Source organism: Bufo bufo, chromosome 4 (assembly GCF_905171765.1).
Source record: "Bufo bufo chromosome 4, aBufBuf1.1, whole genome shotgun sequence".
NCBI classification, from domain to species: domain Eukaryota; kingdom Metazoa; phylum Chordata; class Amphibia; order Anura; family Bufonidae; genus Bufo; species Bufo bufo.
Window position 1 is genome coordinate 572,601,372 of NC_053392.1, and position 26,903 is coordinate 572,628,274.

At 41.7% G+C, this 26,903-nt stretch overlaps 1 protein-coding gene across 1 annotated transcript in view; it reads right to left on the bottom strand.

Moving 5' to 3' along the window:
- Nucleotides 1-26,903, bottom strand: part of ABCG8 (ATP binding cassette subfamily G member 8) — a 39,292-nt gene that overhangs the window by 5,493 nt on the left and 6,896 nt on the right. The window contains exons 2-11 of the mRNA XM_040430186.1: nt 20,353-20,457; nt 17,449-17,599; nt 11,935-12,173; nt 11,204-11,336; nt 9,498-9,767; nt 7,696-7,858; nt 7,018-7,026; nt 6,417-6,509; nt 4,058-4,257; nt 1,424-1,500 (exon numbers count right to left, since the gene is read on the bottom strand). Of these exons, the coding sequence (XP_040286120.1) occupies nt 1,424-1,500; nt 4,058-4,257; nt 6,417-6,509; nt 7,018-7,026; nt 7,696-7,858; nt 9,498-9,767; nt 11,204-11,336; nt 11,935-12,173; nt 17,449-17,599; nt 20,353-20,457 (1,440 nt within the window). The remainder of the gene's footprint in view (nt 1-1,423; nt 1,501-4,057; nt 4,258-6,416; nt 6,510-7,017; nt 7,027-7,695; nt 7,859-9,497; nt 9,768-11,203; nt 11,337-11,934; nt 12,174-17,448; nt 17,600-20,352; nt 20,458-26,903) is intronic.

Consider the following 26,903-nt stretch of genomic DNA (forward strand, 5'->3'; position numbering starts at 1 on the left):
CCACCTCAAAAGTCAATTCTGCTTAAGAGTTTGACCGCTTTCAGACGAGCGTATTTGCAATGCGTATATAGTCCGGATTTTGTGTTCCGGAATCCGCTGCTAGTGGTAATGAATAGAGCTATTCACATGGGCGTATAATTTCCATCAGTATTTGAAATGCACAGCATGTCCGAGTTTTGTGTGGATTTGTTTCCAAATACGCACATAAGGGTCCATTCACACGTCCGTGTGTGTTTTGAAGATCCACAGATCCGCAAAACACAGACATCGGCGTTGTGCGTTCCGCATTTTGCGGACCACACATCGCCGGCACTTAATAGAAAATGCCTAATCTTGTCCGCAATTGCAGACAAGAATAGGACATGTTCTATTTTTTTCGGGAACGGAATTGCGGTCCCCGAAAGTGCGGGTCCACCATTTCTGATCCGGGCCGCACATTGTGCGGTCCCCTAGAAAAGAATGGGTCTGCAATTCCATTCCGCAAAATGTGGAACGAAATTGTGGACGTGTGAATGGACCCTTACAGTCTGTGCAGTGCATAAATGAGGAAGGAAGAAATACGCATGGAAATCCTGATGACAATACTGATGTTATATCATCAGGAATCCTGAGCCAGAATACTGACGGATCTCAATACGCTCGTCCGAAAGCAGCCTTTGAGGGAAAGGGTTGAAAATCAAGAACATTTAATTAAGGCTACATGCACACGACCATATGTGTTTTATTGCGGATACATCCGTATGCCATCCGTTTTTTTTTTTGGGTGGATCCATTGTAACAATGCCTAAAATGGACAAGAATAGGACATGTTCTATTTTTTTTGCGGGGCTACAAAACGGACCTACTGATGCGGACAGCACACGGTGTGCTGTCCGCATTTTGAAATGAATGGGTCTGCACCCTATGCGCAAAAAAACGGAACGGACAGGGAAATAAACAACGTTCAAGTGCATGTAGCCTAAGTTCCTCAAAAGTAGTGCATGTCCTATTATTGTCCGCAAATCATGGTCCGTGGCAAGTCAAGGGGTCCGCAAAAGATACAAACACGTCCGTATTTTGCGGATCCATGCCCACTTTGCCCAGGTGTTTACTGTTTGCAAACATTACAGTAATGATAACAAACTTCCTATTTCCGTTTGCGATCCGCAAAAAAACGCATTGCATACGCAAACCATACGGATATGTTTTGTGCCATAACGGAACGCATGCAGCCACAAAACAGAAAAAAAAAACTCAGATAATGGTCGTGTGCATGAGCCCTTAGACTGGCACTGGAGGTCAGTACCTCTTCATAACTCCGGCGGCACCACCGCCAGCTATGGACCTTTATTAAGACCAGGGTCCAAAATGCTGGTCTTAATAAATGTGCCCCTTTATTTATATGGTCACCAAGAATCAAAACTGCTTTTAATAAGAAAATTACCTTAGCAAAAAAATATGGGGTAACAGAATACAACCCATCTTCCAATTCATGGAAAAGCATGGCTCTCTCGGAATGGCCTGAAACAAAATAATTTATTATTGAAACAAAAAGTTTTTATATTTATGTAACTTTAACGTGAGTGTCCTTTAAAAGGGTGGTCCCATCAAAGACAACACCTTTCAGAATGCAGCAGACGCATCGATCAGCTTCCTCCACTGCCCGGCCAACAGCGGATTTTGCTGGGGGAGACTACAGCTAGGCAGGCAGCCATTATTCCTGCAGCTGCTACACCAACAAAGCTTTACTGTTCCATCAGCAACTTTTTAACTGATAACCTTCATCAGTATCTGATCGGTAAAGTTACGACACCCAGGACCCACGCCGATCAGCCCTAAAGCCTCCTCAAGGCTTACCAAGTACAGCGCTGTTTATTGTATAGTGGCTGTGCTTGATATCACAGTTCAGCCCCATTCACCAAGGCCATGTGATTGATGAACGTGTCGTCACTGGCCTAGGGAAAGCTGCAAGAAGTCAGCGGGACTCACAGGAGTGCCGCTACCTTTCGAACCGCAGATAGGTGGGTTTCCCCAGTTTCGGACCCCCACCAATCAGATACTGATGACTTATCCAGAAGATAGGTCATCAGTTAAAACGTCTTGGAAAACCTCTTTAATTTAATTTAACCCATTCGCTACCAGCGTCGAAATGTGGGACAAAAATCCCAGCGCAGTACAGGCACGGAGCGCTGATCGGGCAGGTGCAGGAGCTGCGCCCGCCAGATCAGAGCCAGGGGCCGGCGTTGAAGTCCCAGAGTGGGACAAAAAAAAAAGTTTTAAGTAAAAAAAATTAAAAATAGGGGGAAAAAAAGTAGACATATTAGGTATCGCTGCATCTGTATTGACCGGCTTTATAAAAAATATCACATGACCTAACCCCTCAGGTGAACACAGTCAAATAAATAAAATAAAAACTCTGCTAAAAAACCTTTTTTTTGTCACCATACATCATTAAAAGCGATCAAAAAGGCGTATGCCCCCCAAAATAGTTCCAATCTAATCGTCACCTCATCCCGCCAAAAATGAGCCCCTACCTAAGACAATCGCCCAAAAAATAAAAAACTATGGCTCTCAGACTATGGAGACACTAAAACATGATTTTTTTTGTTTCAAAAACGCTTTTATTGTGTTAAATGTAAGAAAAAAATAGAAAAAGTAGACATATTAGGTATCACCGCGTCCGTAAAAAACCTGCTCTATAAAAATACCACATGACCTAACCCCTTGGGTGAACACCGTAAAAGTTAAAAATAAAAACGGTGTAAAAAAAAGCCATTTTTTTGTCACCTTACATCACAAAAAGTGCAATAGCAAGCGATCAAAAAGTCATATGCACCCTAAAATAGTACCAAACCGTCATCTCATCCTGCAAAAAATGAGCCCCTACATAAGACAGTTGCCCAAAAAAATAAATAAATATGGCTTTCAGAATATGGAGACACTAAAGAAAATCATATTTGGTATTGTCGCGTCCGTAACAACCTGCTCTATAAAAATAGCACATGACCTAACCTGTCAGATGAACACTGTAAATAACAAAAAATAAAAACGGTGCCAAAACAGCAATTTTTTGTTATCTTGTCTGACAAAAAGTGTAATATAGAGCAACCAAAAATCATATACACCCTAAAATAGTACCAACAAGCCTGCCACCTTATCCCGTAGTTTACAAAATGGGGTAATTTTTTTGGAGTTTCTACTCTAGGGGTGCATCAGGGGGTCTTAAAATGTGACATGGCAGCTTAAAATTATCTCAGTGAAATCTGCTTTCCAGAACCATATGGCGTTCCTTTCCTTCTGCGCAATTCCATCTGCCTGTACAGCAGTTTACGACCACCTATGGGGTGTTTCTGTAAACTACAGAATAAGGGCAATAAATATTGAGCTTTGTTTGGCTGTTAACCCTTCCTTTGTTAGTGGAAAAAAAATGATTAAAATGGAAAATCTGCCCAAAAAATGAAATTCTGAAATTTCATCTCCATTTTCCATTTATTCTTGCGGAACACCTAATGGGTTAACAAAGTTTGTAAAATCAGTTTTGAATACCGTGAGGGGTTGTAGTTGTGGTTTCTATTATGTAAGCCTCACAAAGTGACTTCAGACCTGAACTGGTCCGTAAAAAGTGGGTTTTGTACATTTTCTGAAAAAATTCAAGATTTGCTTCTAAACTTCTAAGCCTTCTAACGTCCCCAAAAAATTAAATGGCATTCCCAAAATGATCCAAACATGAAGTAGACATATGGGGAATGTAAAGTTGTAACTATTTTTGGAGTTACTACTATTATAAAAGTAGAGAAATTCAAATTTACTAATTTTTCCAAGATTTTTGGTAAATTTGGTATTTTTTTATAAATAAAAAATAAATTTTTTGACTCAATTTTACCACTGTCATGAAGTACAATATGTGACCAGAAAACAATCTCAGAATGGCCTGGATAAGTAAAAGTGTTTAAAAGTTATTACCACATAAAGTGACACGTGTCGGATTTGCAAAAATAGGCCTGGGATTCGGTAGTGAAAGGGTTAAGAAAACTAGGCATAATATAAGAAAAAAAACAAAATGAAATACCATACTCACATTTGGCAACTACATCAAGGACAACAGCAAACGGAGTGAGCGACCCTTTCATGAAAAGTAAGGCAATTGTGTCTTGTATAGAGAGTGGGTTCCCTCCTTGTCCGTAATATAAAAATCCAATCAACAGGGCCATTAACACGGCCTCAAAACCATGGATAAGTAACGTGGTCAGATCGCGGAAGTCATTCGAAACATGGCGGCTGTGGAGGAAGGAGAACCCCAACACATTTACTATCCCTCTAGATATTCACAGGAAAACAATTGTTTACTACATTGGTAACTTATTCAATAAATCTATAAATTAGAAAATTAATTTCAGGAATAACACATTCAATGGAACATATGAAAAAACGAATTCCAGATTGAAAGTTTAAAGGGGTTTTCCAAGATTTGCTAAAATTTTGCACGGGACCATGAAAAATTAATAAAAAATAAAATTGTGCATGTCCCTTTCCCGGCCTTTGTCCTCCATTCACCTCTGGGCCCGCACCAGTCATCTGTCGTTCATCATTCACATGGCCTACACAGCCAATCACGGTCCTCAGTGGTCACTTGTACCACTGTAGTCAGTGATTGGTTGCAATGGTCAAGTGAATGATAAATGGCACGTGACTGCTATATGCCCAGCGGAAAGTGATCACTTTTTTTTTTTCTTTTCTTACATAGTCCCCTGTTCCCAGCTAAAAATGTAAAAAATAAAAAATTTTGGCAAAAAAAAATAAAATTGGAAAACTCATTCAGTACTAGCTTCAAACCCTGTATTATGTCACTGGGGAGAGAAGATGGGTTATTACTACTACTAAATGGGTGGGTTGTGTAATCAAAAATGACCTATTGTTTAAAGCAAGTTTTTATGTTAAACCTTTTTTTTTTGTAATGTTTTTTTACAAATTTTCCATGTCACTATATTTTTTTTTTAAATCCTAAAATCCTGCAGTTTTCGACCCTAAACCTCAGATAAGTACAGACTTCCTGTAGTGTAGAGGACAGGAGGGGGCCTCTATGAGGAGGTCAGGAGGGAGTAGAGATAAGCTGTAATATTGCCTACTGTGAATGATGGATCCTGTGCTATAGATATGGTTGATATCCATCATTGTAATCTTGTCTATGATAATAATGAGATGACTACTGAAAAGTTGCGTGTACAGAACACAATGTCTCGACATTTATCATTCGGTCTAGTGGTCAGTGCAAAAATTGCACAATTTTAGGAGTTTATTTTAAATATAGATAATGATATGAAATATATATATATAAAAAAAAAAAAAAAAAAAAAAAAAACATGACATAAACAATAGGTAATTTTCTGATGACACATTCCCTTCAACCTGTTAGAATTTATGGATGATGCAGTATGTTCTGTGTGTACAATGTAAAGATGCAGTTAAAAGTACAGGTGCACGTGTTCTGTTTAGATGGGAGCACTAATCATAATGAGCCTTCTCCCCAGGGGCGTAGCTATAGGGGGTACAGAGGTCGCTACCGGGCCCAGGAGCCTGAGGGGGCCCAAAGACCCTTGTACCACATAAGAAGACACCAGTATTATAAAAAGTGCATGCAGGTCAAGTTACACCTCTGGCTGGAGGGAAGGGGATAGGTCAAGAATTTGGCATTGGGGGGGCATTTCAATCTTTGCCTCAGGCAGCACGAAGGCTATGTGCTCCCCTGCCCTGGCCGCAAAGCACTGAGGGAAGGGGGCCCAAGCTGATCTCCTGCACCAGGGTCCATGAGGCTAAAGCTACGTCCCTGCTTCTCCCCTCTCCATTCAGAGACTACCAGATACAGCTACCGATGCTGAAGTCTGTAGATGGAGCCGAGGAGAACAGATGAGAGTAATGGCATCTGATGTCCCTTTGGCTCAATTTCTTTATTACCTACATTCCTCCTAATTCTAAGAGTCCTGAAGAATATTTGGGAAATATACAAGTGAAGGGTCACTGGAGAAGAAGCTATACTTTAGCTATAAAGATCAAATATCAAGCGATCTATCACCTGGAAAATGCTGTTCAGTCTATGGTTCTTAAAGAGCAGGAGGAACTGAGCAGATAGATAATAGTTGGAAAAGATTCATATAATTTAACAGTCATTCATTGAAATCCTTACTTTTTCTATGTTTAGGGGTCCAGTGGTCGGTCTTATGCAATGACTGACAGCCTTCCATACAGAGCCGTCAATCACTGATTAGGACCGCCCACTGGACTCGTGATCCCAGAATGAGCAGAGAACACATTACGGTATACTGAATCTTTTCCTACAAAAAGTATACACCAATCTGCTGAGCTCTTCCTGCAGATCAGACACCATGTTCAACGACAGGTTCCCTTTAAGTCTTTTTAGCTTATAAAGTAGTGCGACCTACTTCAGTAACACTGCAAACTGATGAAGACCCTTAGGCAGCTCCTCAGCGTCTTTTGCATCTACGTTGATTGCCTTTTCCATAGGAGCAGGGGGCCTGTCAACAATGAAACGTGGAAAGACAGAAGAAAAGAAAATCAATTATTCCATAATATGATACACATTTCAAGATTACAAGGGGCTTTGATAATAAAAGTCTAAATGTGAAATACATCTCTTATTGCATTTTACTTCTTCAATGTGGATATCCCATCTATGGAATTACTTATATTGTATATGATGTACCATACATAAAGCTGCACATTCAATTACTACACTATAGCAAAAGCAAAGAGCAATTGGACCCCACTTTATTAGGTAGAACAGGGTCTGCTCCAGTAAGGATCTCATGACCATTTTCCACCTATGTATCTGAATGGGCAACATGTAATACTGCATTTCCCCTGTAGTGGCCACTGTAGTAAAAATAAGTGGTTGTCTGCAGCTTCTCCCAGTGATTACAGATGTTCACCAGTTTGATAAGGAGTAGCGGGAGCTAACCCTTTAAGTCCTCTGAGCCAGCTTGTTGCCACGTTGATTGTAAATTATCATCCTAAGGAAGAGACAGTACTAAACTATGCTATTAAAAACAACTTGAAATAAGAAAAATGCTCTATAAAGGTTTGTAGATGGCCCCAGTCACTTGAATGGGCCTGAGTTGCAGATCTATACACAGCGGGTGGCCGGAGCAATGCTGTCTATGGAAAACACAGTATCTAACAGGTTGGACCCCCACCGATCATAAAGTGATGACATATCCTAGCAATATAGCATCACTTTAAAACATAGAAATGCCCATTCCGGGAGTGGAAAATTGATAACCTATCCTCAGGATAGATCAATAATATCAGATCAGTGGGGGTCTGACTCCCATCACCTACACTGATCAGCTATTTGAAGAGGCTGCGGAGAGCACAGCGCCATACATTGTATAGTGGCTGTGCTTGGTATTGCAAACTCAGGCCCATTCACATGAAAGGGACTCAGCTGCATATAGGGCATGTGATTAATGAATGTGACGTCACTCGCATAGGAAGAGCTCTGGTGGGCGCTGTGGCCTCTGAAAACATTTGATCGGTGAAGGTGCCAGGAGTCGCATCCCCACCAACCCAAGGATAGGTCATCATGAATATTGAACTGTCTAAAAAAACCTTTAAATAACTATCTACTTCTTGGATACGATATACAGTATTGAGAGCATATGTAGAAAACAAACCATCATGTACTTCATCGCGTGCACTTACCTTGTCTCACTGGATGGAAGTTCCCTGTTTCCATCATTAACTTTCCAAAGGAAATCATCAAAGTCTTTCACTTTTTCCCAAAATATCTCTGCTAGGGAGCGTGTCCTCTCCAGTGTTTCCGTTTCTTCCTCTTTCGTTCGATAGTTGACACTGGTGAGATCAACTGATAAGAAAGGAAATGGTTCGTCCTTGTAAATTGTGACCTTGAGGGAGGCAGTGACCTTGTGGGAGGCAGTGACCTCTCAACTGATATCATTTAGTAAGTACGTGGTTCTATGTAAGAACATGAGTGTCATAAAGAGGATCGGTCGGAAAGGTCTGTAGAAATCTTCAGGACATCACTATATAGTTTAAAATAGATTTCTCAACTCTCCTGTCTGTGTTGAATAATGAATAATTGTATTTGCCCAAAACGTAACAACTGTGGAGCATCTTTTCTTAGATTTCAATTTAGTGGTATTCCTCTGGTATTCCTCCAAAAAATGTGGGTGCTACCATTTGGGGATGGGTGTGCCCTGTACACTGTCCAGTCAGTGTTGCCAGAGTCAGACTAGGTAGAGAGACCTATGTGGGTGGTAAATAGTTAACTGGCAGTCCTTAGTTAAAGTTGCCAGATGTTGGGCTGGACCCACTTTTTCCTGGCTAATGGGTTGTTGTTGTTGGCAAGTCAGCCAAGAGTGAAGACATGTCTGCTGCTGCTGGTATGTAAGCTAGACATGCTGAAGCAGGAGAAAGGAACTCTGCTCCAGGCAGACACCATTCATGTGAGTGAAAGCTGCTAGACAAGCAACATTGCTAAGAACCAAACTCTGTGAGAAAGACGTTTTGAATTTTTTACAGATGGTTGAGGACCATAAGGACAGTGCCTGGATAAAGACAGTAAAGATAACGCACACATACAGCCGTAGACTTTACTGCACATGGTTTGGGTTATATTGCTTCTGAGACTGGATACCCAATCTAGGACCTGCAGTCGGGTATTAGAGATAAATATTGAGAGAAGTCACATGTATCTGTAGACAGAGACCATTATAGTAACCATCCACTAAACACAGCCTTTGGGAAGAACCTACTCTGTGGAATACTTGAGAGCTGTGCCTACTGCTGGTATGTACACTGTAGCACCCATCGTCTATTCAGTAAAAGAGACATTGTACTTTACTATAATCAAGCTGGCCTTGTCATTGGTCTCCAAATCTGATCCGGCTCCCCTGTTTCTCTGCTTTGCACCCCACTACCTATACATCTAACATCAAAGGCACCCCAGCCACAACCAGGCAGGAGACCCCAAAGTCCAGGGTGTGCCCCCAAGGCACACGTGGCCCAGGGATCGCTGGAGCAGGGTGAGAACTACAACCACCCTCATTACTGCCGCCACTAGTCTCATGCTACTCTTCAGCTCTGCGCCCCTCCACCTGTGGGCCAGCATGCTGCACTTGCTTTCTCCATGAAATAATTCTGGAGCATGTTTTGGTATGATTCCATGTTGCCGCTTTACTTTATTATTCCTTCTAGAAGTTATGAATGAAATACTGCAATAAAGGTCCAGCTGGGTGATACCAGTTGGGGATGTGTCTCTGAACAGTTGAACAGTTGAACAGTATCCACTCAGTGCTGCCCGTAGTAACACCCAGATGGACATTTACTAAAAACTGCTGGCAATTCATTCAAAACTTCTAGAAGAAAAAATAAAGATATATGTAAAGATGCTCCAGAATTGTTATTACATGGTATTGGGGAATAGACGTAATCACTAAAACAAACCTGTCTGGAGAGGGAAAGGTCCTCTTTAAATAACTTACCATAAAAATCTGCAGGGTTACTGTATCGAGGACATGGGTACCCTATTAATGAGAAGTACTGAACCATGTCTTTTGCTGTTCCAGAGTAGATAGTGGATCCTGACGACAAAAGAAGAACTAAATCGAAGATCTGGAATATGTCAGATCTGGGCTGGTGGATAGATAATAGAACCAACCGGTTTCCGCGGGCCAGTCGAGACAAGGTTATCACAAGGTTATGTGCCGTAAAGCTATCCAGGCCAGAGGTGGGCTCATCAAGTATGAGAATGCCTGCAGAGAAGTGAAGGAAGATATTAGACAAGACATAGATACATTATACTCCTACCCATCTGTATTCATCTCTACTATTTCTACACTTTCAGATAAAGTCAAGAACATGATCCTCCTTGGTTCCATCTTGCAAAGGGGCAAATTTTGCCATAAAGAAGCAGCCACACTATAAAGCTATAAAAACCTGTACAGAACATATCCAAGCAATACAAAAGTGACACAACACATGCCACACCCCTAAAGGGGTTATCCAAGTTCTATAAAGCCCCCTCCCTTCCCACGACGGGAACAAGCCTCCCTAGAATCGCGGGTGAAGCTAGAGAGGCTTGTTTCCGTCCAGCATGAGAAAAGCAGAGTTAACAAGCCTGGGCCAGCCCTCTCTGGAACTCAGGGTGTGGGCTCGCTCCACCCCTGGGTTCCAGAAGTTTCCAGTCAGAATAGCTGTAGAGAATGAGGAAGAAGGAGGAGTCTCCTCTCCTATATACTCCAGCTACAAGCCCTGGAGCCTTGGTCACCTCCACGAGCTCCAGGAGATGCAAGTAAGAACTAAAGGAGGAGGATTTTCATGGCTACAACTAGAGAGAGAGAGAGACAGCAAGGTAACCCAGCATCATATGATCCAGACCCTGCTGCGGTAGAGGGAAAACAAGTTAAGACACCAGATGCACCTCAGAATAGTGGACACTACAGCCATGGTTGCCAGGGCACAGCTATTAGATCATTATAGCAGGTATTTTAGCCGGAGTATTGTGAGGGCCAAGGCTGTATTTGTCTGCTTAGCTCATGATGGGACATCGAAGTACTTTACACTGTATACATCTGGCCTGGTCTCTGGCTCTCTTAACACCACTAGATCTCCTACATGTGCCCTGCCTAGCGCCCATATGGACGTTAACACCATGGGCACTCTCAAACTACCAGCAGGCAGGGAGCCCACAGCTACAGGGAGTGGCCAGAGAAAACACAAGGTGCCACTTCTTCACGGCACCAACCCAAGAGAGTGACAACCTGAGGCAGTACACCATGATAATGATCATCAGGGCCACTACCAACCCTATCCTCTGCTTTGGCTCCTTGGGGGCTTGATGGTCTACTGGTCTCCTGTGACCTTGTGGAGGTTTTATGAGGATGCGTAGTTCATAGTGATGACATGTCACCTAACTATGGCGACAAAAGCTGCCCGCCCAGATTGTCACCAAAGAAGAGGCTATGGACCACGCATGATCTCATCCTTACAAATAAGGCCAGACAAAGAACAGGTAAGGTGACTATACTGAAAATGATTTTACTATTTTATGCCCCCATGACCTGAATTGTAAACCTGTTGACAACCCCTTTATTATAAGTGTGCTGCTTATATTAGTTACAGTTCTGCAGTATGCCATTACTCTGGGAATCAGTCTTTGTTTGATCTCTATTACTGTCAAACATCTTACCAGGGTTCCAGAGCAGCTGTACGGCAATGCTCACTCTTCTTCTTTCTCCACCAGATACTCCCCTTGTGTATGCATTTCCTACTTTGGTATTTGCACATTGTCTTAACCGAAGCTCTGCTATGACGTCTTCTACCTTTATATGGAAGATGATTAAAAATAATATTCATTGAATAAACTAAAAAAATCTGGTTAAAACAAAGCTTATTTATTTACCGATACTATTACATATGACACAAACAAGGATTTAACATGTCACTGGTTTATTGTAAAACCGGATACGTAGAAAAAGCAGAGGCTACTGTATGGGTGTGAAGTGATTGTCTGATGAAGGCCCCAGCGTGGGTTCGAAACAAGTATCTGCTTTTTATTTGTAACTACAAGTATCTCGCTTTATCGATAAACTAATGGCATTGGAGCCACATTTCTATCTATCTATCTATCTATCTATCTATCTATCTATCTATCTATCTATCTAAGATCTATCTATCTATCTATTTATCTATATATCTATAACACAGAAAACAGCAGCACTAGTCAAGAAAGAACAATTGTAGTGGGTACAATCCCTCCGGGCCGTGGGTTTTGTAACCCAATGGATATACAATAAAAGGATGAGGCAGCACTCCAATAAAAGGCAGCACTTTAATTGTATATCTTTCTATCTATCCATCTACGGTATCTATCTATTCATCACATTTACATTTTTTTGAGATCAGAAATAGTTTATTCACCCGTTTTTGCCGCTGCTGCTCTGAATACCATCTGGGAAGTCGAAGTTTAGCGATAAAAGACAGTGTTTCGTGGACCGTCAGATGGGGTAGCAGTTGATCATCTTGCCCCACATGAGCTACACTCTTCTTCACCAGATGCTTGGTGCTCAGCTTCCCATTAATAAGGATTTGACCGGATTTGATCTTTCCTCCTTCATCTTTACACGTGATAATATCTAGTAATGTTGTCGTTCCACAACCTAGCAGAGAAAATTATAGTCGGTACATAATAATTTCGTAAGAAACCAACAAAATATTGCGGCATGTTTAGTTGGACTCCATATTACAGAGCTATTCTCCCCTGGAATCATTGGTTCTGGGGGAGGATATGGCACCGTCATGTCAGGTGTATGAGGCCTTTAAAGGTGTTTTCCCGTTAACAACATTCCTCACCTATCCACAGGATGTATGATCTCTGGGGGTCCGACTCCCACCAATCATGAGAATGAGGGTCACCTGATGATGGTGCTAAATATTGTTTATGGGCAAGCCCCTTTAAATCCTATCTTTCATCTCTTTTAGACCAAATATTTTTACAATGCATCCTAACTTCAAACATTGTTCTGTTAAGAGGTATCCATACTGTATGTAAACTACTGCTCATCCTAATCCTCCTGGTTCATGTACATAATGTTAGAGGCATATACCTATAGAGGGAAAAGCAATTCAGATTTATATGTCATGCAGTGTCCATATAAAGCTTGGTGACAATCTTTATAGGCACTGTCATGGCTTCAATAATTTTAAGTGAAAATGCTTTGGATACAATCACACGACCATGGGATCAATGGTCAGTAATGGTCAAAAAGTTCTGGGTACCCAATATTAGAAACAGCAAACAATAGTAAATGGTATTTACTCAATTAGGCCTCTTTCACACGGGCGTCATGTTTTTGGCCCGGATAAGATGCGGGTGCATTGCGGGAAAATGCGCGATTTTTCCGCGCGAGTGCAAAACATTGTAATGCGTTTTGCACACGCGTGAGAAAAATCTGCATGTTTGGTACCCAGACCCGAACCCGGACTTCTTCACAGAAGTTCAGGTTTGGGTTAGGTGTTGTGTAGATTGTATTATTTTCCCTTATAACATGGTTATAAGGGAAAATAATAGCATTCTTAATACAGAATGCATAGTACAATAGGGCTGGAGGGGTTAAAAAAAAAAATAATAATATAACTCACCTTAATCCACTTGCTCGCGCAGCCCGACTTCTCTTCTGTCTTCTTCTTTGAGGAATAGGACCTTTGATGACGTCACTGCGCTCATCACATGGTCCATCTCATGATCCATCACCATGGTGATGGATCATGTGACGGACCATGTGATGACCGCAGTGACATCACCACAGGTCCTTTTCCTGCACAGCAAAGAAGACAGAAGAGAAGCCGGGCTGCGCGAGCAAGTGGATTAAGGTGAGTTAAATTATTTTTTATTTTTTTTAACCCCTCCAGCCCTATTGTATTATGCATTCTGTATTAAGAATGCTATTATTTTCCCTTATAACCATGTTATAAGGGAAAATAATAATGATCGGGTCCCCATCCCGATCGTCTCCTAGCAACCGTGCGTGAAAATCGCACCGCATCCGCACTTGCTTGCGGATGCTTGCGATTTTCACGCAGCCCCATTCACTTCTATGGGGCCTGCGTTGCGTGGAAAACGCACAAAGAGGAGCATGCTGCAATTTTCACGCACCGCACAAGTGATGCGTGAAAATCACCGCTCATGTGCACAGCCTCATAGAAATGAATGGGTCCGGATTCAGTGCAGGTGCAATGCGTTCACCTCAAGCATTGCACCCGTGCGGAATTCTCGCCCGTGTGAAAGGGGCCTTAATACTTAACTTTTAATATGCCTTCTAATTAAAAAGTCATGCTAGTGCACACACCTATTAAACGCACATCTAAGTGCTAGAAATGACTCACTGCATTGATTTGGAGGAGTGTGAGCAATTGTAAAGGGTCTGTCTAAAAGACTGGGGTAGGGAGGGGTGGGCTCCAAGTGCTGGGTCTCTGCCCCTACATGTCCCTATTCTCAACTCAACAAAAAACCTTAGACAGGGGGCAATACACATTCCCCCTTGCAAGGGCAACCCCTCTGTGACACTCCCCTACGCTGTGCAAGTCGACTGCCCAGCTTCGTCAGGGAATGAGGAGCAGCAGAGGAAATCCTAGTATAAATAGACAAGCAAATGTCCCAATACACAAAACACTGTCCCAGCAGGGTAGCCAAGAATTGACAAAATAGTTAAACATAGCACAGTTGGCATCAGTAAAGTTTCAACAACTCATGTGCAAACTCATAAGGCTGGGTTCACACGGGCGTCACGTTTTGGCTCCGGATGCGTCCCAGGTGCATTGCGGCAAACGCCCGCGCGAGTAGGTACCCAATTGCAGTCAGTTTTTACTGCGATTGCGTTCCGTTGTTTAGTTTTTATCGTGCGGGTGCAATGCGTTTTGCACGCGCGTGATAAAAAACTGAATGTGGTACCCAGAACCGAACTTCTTCACAGAAGTTCAGGTTTGGGTTAGGTGTTGTGTGGATGTTATTATTTTCCCTTATAACATGGTTATAAGGGAAAATAATAGCATTCTTTAATACAGAATGCTTAGTACAAGGTCAATTGAGGGTTAAAAAAATAAATAATTAACTGACCTCCTCCAATTGATCGCGTAGCTGCCGGTCTCCTGTTCTTTCTTCAGGATCTGTCAAAGGACCTGTGGTGATGTCACTGAGCTCATCACATGGTCCAATCACATGGACCATGTGATTGGACACTGTGATGTGACGTCACCACAGGTCCTTTAGCCGGCAGCTCATGATTAAAGAAGTAAGAAGAGATCGGCAACTACGCGATCAATTGGAGGAGGTGAGTACATTTATTTTTATTTTTTAACCCTCAATTGACCTTCTACTAAGTATTCTGTATTAAAGAATGCTATTATTTTCCCTTATAACCATGTTATAAGGGAAAATAATACAGTGAATAGACTGTCATCTTAGCAACCATGCGTGAAAATCGCACCGCATCCGCACTTGCTTGCGGAAGCTTGCGATTTTCACGCAGCCCCATTCACTTCTATTGGGGCCTGCGTTGCGTGATAAACGCACAATATAGAGCATGCTGCGATTTTTACGCACGGATTCAGTGCGGGTGCAATGTGTTCACCTCACGCATTGCACCCGCGCGGAAATCTCGCCCGCGTGAACCCAGCCTAAGGCCCCTTTCACACGGGCGTTGCGGATTGGGGCCAGATGCGTTCAGGGAAAATGGTGCGATTTTGACACTAAAACAAGTCAGTTTTCACTGCGATTGCGTTCCATGTTTGCGTTTTTTCCGCGCGGGTGCAAAACATTTTAATGCGTTTTGCACGCGCGTGAGAAAAATCGTCATGTTTGGTACCCAGACCCGAACCTGGACTTTTTCACAGAAGTTCGGGTTTGGGTTAGGTGTTGTGTAGATTGTATTATTTTCCCTTATAATATGGTTATAAGGAAAAATAATAGCATTCTTAATACAGAATGCATAGTACAATAGGGCTGGAGGGGTTAAAAAAAATAAAAAATAATTTAACTCACCTTAATCCACTTGATCGCGCAGCCCGGCATCTCTTCTGTCTTCTTCTTTGAGGAATAGGACCTTTGATGACGCCACTGCGCTCATCACATGGTCCATCACATGATCTTTTACCATGGTGATGGATCATGTGATGGACCATGTGATGAGCGCAGTGACGTCATCAAAGGTCCTTTTCCTGTGCACAGCAAAGAAGAAGACAGAAGAGAAGCCGGGCTGTGCGATCAAGTGGACTAAGGTGAGTTATATTATTTTTTATTTTATTTTTAACCCCTCCAGCCCTATTGTACTATGCATTCGGTATTAAGAATGCTATTATTTTCCCTTATAACCATGTTATAAGGGAAAATAATAAAGATCGGGTCCCCATCCCGATCGTCTCCTAGCAACCATGCGTGAAAATCACACCGCATCCGCACTTGCTTGCGGATGCTTGCGATTTTCACGCAGCCCCATTCACTTCTATGGGGCCTGCGTTGTGTGAAAAACGCAGAATATAGAACATGCTGCGATTTTCACGCAACGCACAAGTGATGCGTGAAAATCACCGCTCATGTGCACAGCCCCATAGAAATGAATGGGTCCGGATTCAGTGCGGGTGCAATGCGTTCACGTCACGCATTGCACCCGCGCTGAAAACTCGCTCGTGTGAAAGAGGTCTAAGGCCTCATGCACACGACCGTTGTTGTGTTCCGTTCGGCAAAATAGGGTTCCGTTGTTCCGTGATCCGTTTCCGTTTTTGTTTCCATGTGTCTTCCTTTATTTTTGGAGGATCACCAAACATGAAGGAATGTAAAAAAAAGTCTAAGACAGGTTTGCCATGCAAATGATAGGAATAAAACGGACGCGGATGACAATCTTGTGTGCCTTCCGCGTATTGACTTGAATGGGTCCGCGAACCGTTTTCCGCGGAAATAATAGGACAGGTTATATTTTTTTGATGAACTGGAACCACGGATCACGGACAGCAAGCGGTGCACTATCCGCATTTTTAACGGCTCCATAGAAATGAATGGGTCCGCACCTGAAACGCTAAAATCGTTTGCAACGGTCGTGTGCATGAGGCCTTATACTTAGCTCCAGAGTACAGGTGGAGTCATAGGTCAGGTGAGGAGGAACAGCCAGGTGAATGCTGTTCACTCGACTCAATCATGGAGACCCGTAATTTCCCAACGCTTTCAGGTGTCCAGTCAGGTCTCCGGTAGCAGCGTATGGCAGCAGCGTAGGGACACAGAGGGACATCCTGGTAGTTAGGAGTGTCACAGAGGGGTTGCCCTTTCAAAGGGGGAATGTGTATTGCCCCCTGTGTAAGGTTTTTTGTTGAGTTGAGAATAGGGACATATAGGGGTAGACACCCAGCACTTGGATCCCACCCCTCCCTACCCCAGTCTTTTAGATAGACCCTCCAAATCAATGTAGCGAGTCATTTCTAGCACTTAGATGTGCGTTTAATAGGTGTGTGCACTAGCATGACTTTTTAATTAGAAGGCATATTAAAAGTTAAGTGTTAATTGTGGAAAATGCTTTGGACCTTTAACAATTTGTGGACTACCTTAGGACAGGCCATCAATATTTGATCCATATGGTCTGACTTCCAGCACCCTCACATGTCAATTAAATGAGAGCCCAATTACTAGTGAATGGAACTGAGCTGCAGTACAGGGCGTAGCCACAATTGGATGTATGGTGCTGTGCCATAAACAACGGAGAGGCAACGCTCGTTCAAGTGCCTCCTTCATTTGGCTGATCAAAGGGGTGTCTGAAGTTTGGACCTACATAAATAAAATACACACCACCTATCCTAACAAAAGTCCACCAATATTTAAGTTCTGTGAGATCCCTTTAAATCAATCCCCATTCTATAACGCTGCCATAAAGTATTTATGAAATAACATACCGGAGTTCCCAATGACTGCCAACATTTGTCCGCTCGTGACTTTCAAGTTCAGGTTGGTCATTGCTGAGGTCTTGGCACCTTTATTCCATTCCCAAGGCATTTTAAATTCTGCCAACTTCTCATACCATGGGATCTGAGCATCTAAATTCACCTTGGAGAGGAGTAGCAGTAATATTTCATTACTTTTTATCCTTAAAGGGGATGGCCACTTTCTGGTTATTGTTGACCAGTGTATATAAGATGATTATATAGCACTTACTAATATAGCCTTTGTTGAAATTCTGCACCATTTTCTATATTTCATAAGGTACACAAAGTCTTTTGTGCTGGCCACACTCAATAAAATGGCCGCTTAAGGGGGGGTCATGTGACCAGGCAAATCCCCTCCATGTGACATCTCCTCCATTCAGAGATGGCCCCCGCCATCTGCACTTGTTCTGTTTGGAGTTTAGTGCAGGTACAGTGTGTGTGAATGGAGAAGACATCACATAGAGGTGGTTTGCCTGGCGACATGACCCTTCATCAGCAGCCATTTTATGGACAAGACCTTTGTGTGGACAGCACTAAAGACTTTGTGTACCTTATGAAATATAAAATAATGGTGCAGAATTTTAACAAAGACTATATTAGTAAGTGTTTTATAATTATCTAATATACACATTGGTCAACAATAACCAGAAAGTAGCCAACCCCTTTAATAAAAAAAATATATCAACATATCAGAATGCAAATCATTAATTGGCCTGACTGGTTCCTATTTGCATCATTTGATATAGGACTGCTCGGGATCTGGCTATTTGTGGCTGACACTGTATGAAGGCATAAAGTCACAGGTGCAATGTAAAGTTCCCGACAAACCCCCAACCAGTAATGGATTGGCCATAGACCTTACAGGGAAATTTCCCGGTGGGCCGATGCCCAGGGGGCCGCCTGAGCCCTCCTCATGGCCGGACAGTGGAAGTTTTTGGGGATGTATTTTGTGCTGCTGGCGGTATTTTGTGATGGACTGTGCTATTTGGCTCTGTTGGGGTGGTATAATGTGCCACAATATGGTATTGCTGGCCCGGACTTCCATTAATTTGGACCTGACTACACTTTTAGTATTTTAGTATTTTTTCCAGGGCCACTTTAACTTCCATGTCTGCCCCTGCCCCCAACCACCACCTACCACGTGCCCTTAATCAAGTCAGTGAAATTGATCAGCCGAAAAACGATATATATTGTGATATCTGATGTGGTTTCCACAGTGAAATAAAGAGATTTTTTGAACTTTTTTAACATTGGTGCAAACAGAAATTCCATGCCACTGCAAATCGATTAAAGGGGTTGTGCAGAGCTACAATATCAATGACCTATCCTCAGGACAGGTCATCAATATCAGATCAGCGGGGGTCTGACACCGCTGCAAATAGAAGACGATGCACAGGTGATTTTGAAGAGGAAGCAGTGTTTGCACGAGTGTGACTACCTCTTGAAACAGCTGATTGGAGGGGGTACTGGGAGCCGGTCCTAAGGCTAGGCCATCAATATAGTAGCACTGCACAAACCCCATTAAGGTTCAATCTATTAGAGAACAAGTGACTGAGATGGACCACATGGAAATATTCCTGGCCGATGACATAGAGAGGTGAATGCTAGCATTGCTCCCATGGTCCTCCTAGTCTTAGACATCACTTCAATGGGATCTGAGCTTCTCATTCTGGATAATAAGACAATTTTAATCAGATACCTAAGAGATAAATGGATACTTCTAAAACTGCTAAGTATTGTTCCTTACTTGCCCACTTACGACTGACAGTATCTTTCTAGAATTTCAGACGGTTTCCCTCCTTTCATTTGCATTTTTCTAACAATTGGTGATTGTGGAGATGTTCCAGTATTATCTGTTTGGGGTAATCCATGTCCATAGCCATCTGAGAACCATCTCACTCTTAGGCCTTATGCATATGACCGAATATATTTTGCCGTCCGCAAATTGCAGATCTGCAAAAAACAGATACCGTCCGTGTTGCATCTGCATTTTTTGCGGACCCAATGACGTCAATGGTTCCATGGTCTGCATTTTGGTGCCAAGTATAGGACATGTTCTGTCTTTTTGTGGAACGGACATATGGACGCGGAAAGCACATGGATCATCTGTGTGCTTTCTGTCCATTCCACAAAAAGATGGAATATGTCCACAAAATGTGGCCCACAGACCCATTGAAGTCAATAGATCCACCAAAAATAAATGCGGATGCAACACGGGCTGGATCCATATTTTGCAGATTCACAATTTGCAGACCGCAAAATATATGGTTGTATGCATGAGACCTTAGATATGATCAGTATACCTTAAACAGACAGTCGATGACTTCTAATATCTCTCTACCTTGTTGCTGAATACGTCTGGACTCTCTGCACTTCTGAGTGTTATACATTGCTTGAACTGCCTTTTATATCTATATGGATTATTGCATATTGGGGGTCATTTATTAAACTGGTGCAAAGTAGAACTGGCTTAGTTGCCCATATCAACCAATCAGATTCCACCTTCCATTTTCCAAAGGAACTCTGCAAAATAAAAGGTGGAATCTGATTAGTTGCTAAGGGCAACTAAGCCAGTTCAACTTTACACCAGTTTGATAAATGATCCCATAAGTTTATGAAAAGAAAGAAATATTGTGACATTAATCCAAACCAAATTTTAGATATAAAAATAGTATGGGAGGCATTAATAAAGGGATAGTAGATTAGGCAACAGTCAGAGCGCTGATTGGGACCATTAAAGAACCCTATGATTTCTGTTAGGTTACAGATATACTTAAGGAAATTAGATAGAGACCCTTATTAGGGACAGAAACTGTTTGTCCGGCGCTATATACGCAACATAAATCAGATCCATGGACTAGCTATAAGGTTTACCTGGTAACATAGATCTTTAACTTCCAGGACATTTGGAGCTCCTAAGTAGGTAAAATACAAGCTGTTGTCTTCTTCAGGAACAAATAAGTCATCTTTTACAGAAGACTGAAAAAAAGAGCGATGTACGTGGTTCATTAGCAAAACAGGATATATATACACACATATATATATATATATATATATATATATATATATATATATGTTTCTATAGGCTAGAATATGTCATGTAAAAGTTATTAGAAAACAAAAAATCATAAAAGCACCATTAAATAAAGTGAAGAATAAATTGGAAAAGTATTGCTTAAGCAAGGAAGTATTCAGTGACATTGTGGTATATACATTTAGTGTTATTATGTATTAACACTAGGTTTAGGAGATAGGAATCAAACTGCAATTATAGGAAACTCATTTGTAGTATTAATAGCCATTAGCATAAGATTTATCATAAAATATAAAATACAAATAATAATAATAATAATAATTAGCTAGGATTTCAGGGATAAGGATATATACAGTACATGTAGTGTTACTATAAGGTATTTACACTAGGTTTAGGAGATAGGACCCGAACGGCAATTATAGGAAACTAATTTGTAGTATTAATATACATTAATGTAAGAGTCATCATAAAAAAATTAAAATAATAATAATAAAATACTATTATTTGGTTTGGGTATGTTGGACGTTTTGGTATTACTGGGATTGTTCTTTGGCACTGTTAGGGTCATTTATCAAACTGGTGTAAAGTAGAACTGGCTTAGTTGCCCATAGCAACCAATCAGATTCCTTCTTTCATTTTCCAAAAGAGCTGTGAAAAATGAAAGGTGGAATCCGATTGGTTGCTATGGGCAACTAAGCCGTTCTACTTTACACAAGTGTGATAAATGACCCCAATGTGTGTGCAGCCACAGTAAATATTACAGCTACATGGTTATACGGAGCAGTAATACAACCTGCCACAGTCTGAGACCTTACTGTACTCTAAATCCGAACCAAGAAAATTGTGCTATTCTCCATACATTGATCTGAGGCGCCATATGGCAGCACACAGAGTGCCTATAGCTCCATAGTTACGAAGCTGCAGAGACTTTGCTTCTGTTCATGACTTATTTTATATATATATGTATCTCTGTGAGTGTGTGCCACAGATGTACAACCAAACTCCTAACACCCGCCCCCACCAACACTTGACAAAATCCTGATTTCATCCTTGTCCCCTTACTTAAAAAAAAAATAATGTATAAAACTGAAAATTCTATTAATTAATACATTTCATGGGCCCAGATTTACTAATCCTGTAGATGGCGTAAGCGTAGAGCAGCTGTCTAGACCTTCAGCAGAGCAGCAGATTTATCACAGGGGGTCAGGCTGGATGATAAGTTTGGTGCAGGGACAGACACTTTTCTCTGACTTAGGCCTCATGCACACGACAGTATTTTTTCACGGTCCGCAAAACGGGGTTCCGTTGTTCCGAGATCCGTTTCCGTTTTTGTTTCCGTGTGTCTTCCTTGATTTTTGGAGGATCACCAGATATGAAGGAAAGTGAAAAAAAATCTAAGTCAAGTTTACCTTGCAAATGATAGGAAAAAAACGGACACGGACGCACGGACGCGGATGACAATCTTGTGTGCCTCCGTGTTTTTTCACGGACCCATTGACTTAAATGGGTCCACGAACCGTTGTCCGTGGAAAAATAGGACAGGTCATATTTTTTGGACCGACTGGAAACACGGATCACGGACGCGAGTGACAAACGGTGCATTATACGAGTTTTCAACTGACCCATTGAAAGTCAATGGGTCCGCAGAAAATCACGGAAAACGGAACAACGGACACGGAACACAACAACGGTTGTGTGCATGAGGCCTTACTTTGGCTTACTTTAGGATGAAATTTTATGTCAGAATATGGTGCAAAACGGTGCATCTAAGGTCACTCCCCCTTTTCTGTGAAGCTCCACCCAGCCATTTTAGCCCTGCCTCTTTTCAAGCAAGTCAGAAAAAAGTGTAGAAACCCTTGTTGTGCTAAATTGCACCAAAATTGCACCCATTTCCGCCACTTTGTAGACAGATTTGTAGACAGATTCTAGGCACAGACATGTAGCAAATCTGGGCCATGGATGTTATATTCTAAACTCAAAACATAGATATTAGGCTTTAGATATTAGCACAATAATATTTCATTATGATTTTCAGCACATTACCAAAATAATCTAATTCATTTTTATCACTTGGGTGAGATCTTTATCTTTATATTATTTTCTGTATATGAGCTAATGTATCAATGGCTCTATAAAATATGAGGTGAACAAAATATAACAGCACTAAAGTAAATGATCTACTGTATATATGAACTAATTCCACATTTCCCATACAAATAACCATAAGGTGCTTAGCAAATATATTTTGATCAAAATTATCTGTGCCCATCCGCCACGGCAAAGTGACCTCAGTCTGGATGGCCCAGAGAAGTAACAATTGGAGCAGACATGGTATATGTGTTTGGCCTTCTCTCGGCATCCAGACTGAGGTCACCTTGCTGTGGACAAAGTTTGCATGGATTTTAGGGCATGTCCTATATGCTGTGGATTTGTAATGTATTTATTTATTTTGCTCACTTATATAGCGCAGCGTTTTACAGACATTAGCATCAAGCTGTCCCCAATGGGGCTCACAATCTAAGTTTCCTATCAGTATGTCTTTGGAGTGTGGGAAATCGGAGAACCCATGCAAACACGGGGACAACATACAAACTCCATGCTGATGTTGTCCTTGGTCAGATTCGAACCTAGGACCCCACCACTGAGCCACCACTGTTGCCCGTTGTAACACATGCAGATTTTTTGCAAAATCAACTCTGGAATTTTACCCAGATCTGTCAGGATTTGGAGGGAATCCATCTGAAAAACAGACATTACTGCCAACTGAAATGGATGGGAACCTACTGTATTTAATACCTATCTATATGCCATATGGGCATCTAAATTCAAGAACAGCAGGACCCACACATATACTGTGTCTGCTACAATCGTTGTCTCTCTGTGCCATCCCAAATGCGGTCACCTTGCCGTGGTGGATGAGCACAGATAATTTTGATCAAAATATATTTGCTAAGCCCCTCATGGTTATTTGTATGGTAAATATGGTATTAGCTTATATAAACTGTAGATCATATACTTTATGTTTATAGTTTTATATTCAGTTCCCGCTTTTTTTTTTTGTTGTGGCCACAGCTTTATCTTGCAGAATGTGCTGATATTAACTTAGTTTTTTTGTCATTTGTATAAAATATGAGGCCACATGCTGGATGTTTTATACATAACTTATGGTTGTATCTTATTCCTCTCTCTACTTACCAGCATTGTTTATTAATAGGTAAATACAAGGCAGAGTGCACATACTACATCCTGCCAGTTTTTGTTTTTTTCTTGGAAAAACTCAGCTTAGAGCCAAAAAAAGAAGGAGAGAAGCACAATATCTATTTCACGTGTTGTGACCCAGTTCTAGGTGCAGCAGCCATATAAAATAATGGATTTTCCTGCAAATCTGCATGGGTTTCAACACAAAGGGTGAAATACATTGCTAATCTACAGCATATAGGGCACTCCCTAAAATCCATACAAACTTTGCCCACTGTGTGTGAATGCGTCGGTGAAATACTCTAAGGGCTCATGCACATGACGGTATGTATTTTGCAGTCGGCAAAAAAACTGATCCGCAAAAAATACGGATGACGTTTGTGTGCGTTCCGGATTTTGTGGAACGGAACAGCTGGCCCCTAATAGAACTGTAATATCATTGTACGTAATGCGGACAATAATAGGACATGTTCTATTTTTTTGTGGAACGGAAATACAAACATACGGAAATGGAATGCACATGGAGTAACTTTCGTTTTTTTTTAATGGTTCCGCATAATGGTTGAAATGAATGGTTCCGCATACGGTCCTCAAAATAAACGGAACGGACACGGAAATAAAGTAAATTCGTGTGCATGAACCCTAAGGCCTCATGCACACGACCGTTGTTTTGGTCCGCATCTGAGCCGCAGTTTTTGCAGCTTGGATGCGGACCCATTCATATCAATAGGGACGCAAAAGATGCGGACAGCTCTTGTCCGTTTTGCGGACAAAAATAGGTAGTTATATCAATGGCTGTCCGTGCCGTTCCGCACACGGACACCATCCGTGTTTTGCAGATCCGCAATTTGCGGACCGCAAAACACACAACGGCCGTGTGCATGAGGCCTAAGAGTGTAGATTTTACAATGACACCCATCACTATCATTGATATTCTTCCTAGATGATCATTCTTTGACAGAAGAAGATACATTTGTCATTCTACTTCCCGATGTGTATTGTTAAGGCAGCAGTCGAATGAATCTGGCCCAGCGATCGGCTGATTGTGACAGGTTTGGCTTCTTAAACCCTTGGCTATTGGTTGAAACTGCAGATAGTTATGGCTGTAGCATTATGTCAACCATTCAAGTGTAGACGGTGTAATATATGGATGGACCAGGTCCACCAGAGTGAGAGACGGTCTTTGATCATGGCTGGGCATGCTGGTTAATAGAGGGGATCCTGAGTTGAAGACTCTTTTTTATGATGTCCATATGGATCATATCAGGATGGGGTGTATTCTTGAAGCAAGCCCTGTAATATGGTGGTGAACTGAACTGCTCTGTAGTGAAGGACAATCTGAGAAACGTCTTGATGACAACGTTGCATGCACCATGGCCACAGTTTTCACCGTTTATTTTACTTGCTTATATAGCGCCAACATATTCTGCAGCACTTTACAGACATTATCATCACTCACTGTCCTCAGTGGAGCTCACAATCTAAATTCCCTATGTGGGATGAATGTTCTGCAGCAGCTGAGGTGGATATTATGAGGTTCTGCAGCAGCTAAGGTCTGTATTATGAGGTTCTGCAGCAGCTGAGGTGTGTATTATAATGTCCTGCATCAGCTCAGGTGTGTTTTATGAGGTTCTGCAGCAGATGAGCTGTAACATAGTAACATAGTACATAAGGCCGAAAAAAGACATTTGTCCATCCAGTTCGGCCTGTCATCCTGCAAGTTGATCCAGAGGAAGCCAAAAAAAAAACCTGTGAGGTAGAAGCCAATTTTCCCCACTTTAGGGGAATAAAAAATTCCTTCCCGACTCCAATCAGGCAATCAGAATAACTCCCTGGATCAACGACCCCTCTCTAGTAGCTATAGTCTGTAATATTATTACACTCCAGAAATACATCCAGACCCCTCTTGAATTCCTTTATTGTACTCACCATCACCACCTCCTCAGGCAGAGAGTTCCATAGTCTCACTGCTCTTACTGTAAAGAATCCTTTTCTATGTTTGTGTACAAACCTATACAAACCTGTGTACATAGTAATTAGATCTCCCCTCAGTCGTCTTTTTTCTAAAGTGAATAACCCTAATTTTGATAATCTTTCAGGGTACTGTAGTTGCCCCATTCCAGTTATTACTTTAGTTGCCCTCCTCTGGACCCTCTCTAGCTCTGCTATGTCTGCCTTGTTCACAGGAGCCCAGAACTGTACACAGTACTCCATGTGTGGTCTGACTAATGATTTGTAAAGTGGTAGGACTATGTTCTCATCACGGGCATCTATGCCCCTTTTGATGCAACCCATTATCTTATTGGCCTTGGCAGCAGCTGCCTGACACTGTTTTTTGCAGCTTAGTTTGCTGTTTATTAAAATTCCTAGATCCTTTTCCATGTCAGTGTTACCGAGTGTTTTACCATTTAGTATGTACGGATGACTTGCATTATTCCTTCCCATGTGCATAACTTTACATTTGTCAGTGTTAAACCTCATCTGCCACTTATCTGCCCAAGCCTCCAATCTATCCAGATCCCTCTGTAGTAGTATACTGTCCTCTTCAGTGTTAATTACTTTACACAGTTTAGTGTCATCTGCGAAAATTTATATTTTACTGTGCAAGCCTTCTACAAGATCATTAATAAATATATTGAAGAGAATAGGGCCCAATACTGACCCCTGAGGTACCCCACTAGTGACAGTGACCCAATCTGAGTATGTACCGTTAATAACCACCCTCTGTTTTCTATCATTGAGCCAGTAACTTACCCACTTACAGACGTTTTCTCCGAGTCCGAGCATTCTCATTTTATATACTAACCTTTTATGCGGTACAGTGTCAAATGCTTTGGAGAAATCCAGATATACGACATCCATTGATTCGCCGCTGTCAAGTCTAGAACTTACCTCCTCATAGAAACTGATTAAATTAGATTGGCATGACCGATCCCTCATGAAGCCATGCTGATATGGCGTTATTTGCTTATTTCCATTGAGATGCTCTAACATAGCATCTCTCAGAAAACCTTCAAACAGTTTACCCACAACAGATGTTAAACTTACCGGCCTATAGTTTCCAGGCTCTGTTTTTCGACCCTTTTTGAATATTGGCACCACATTTGCTATGCGCCAATCCTGTGGGACATTCCCTGTCAGTATAGAGTCCGCAAATATCAGAAATAAGGGTCTGGCTATGACATTACTTAAT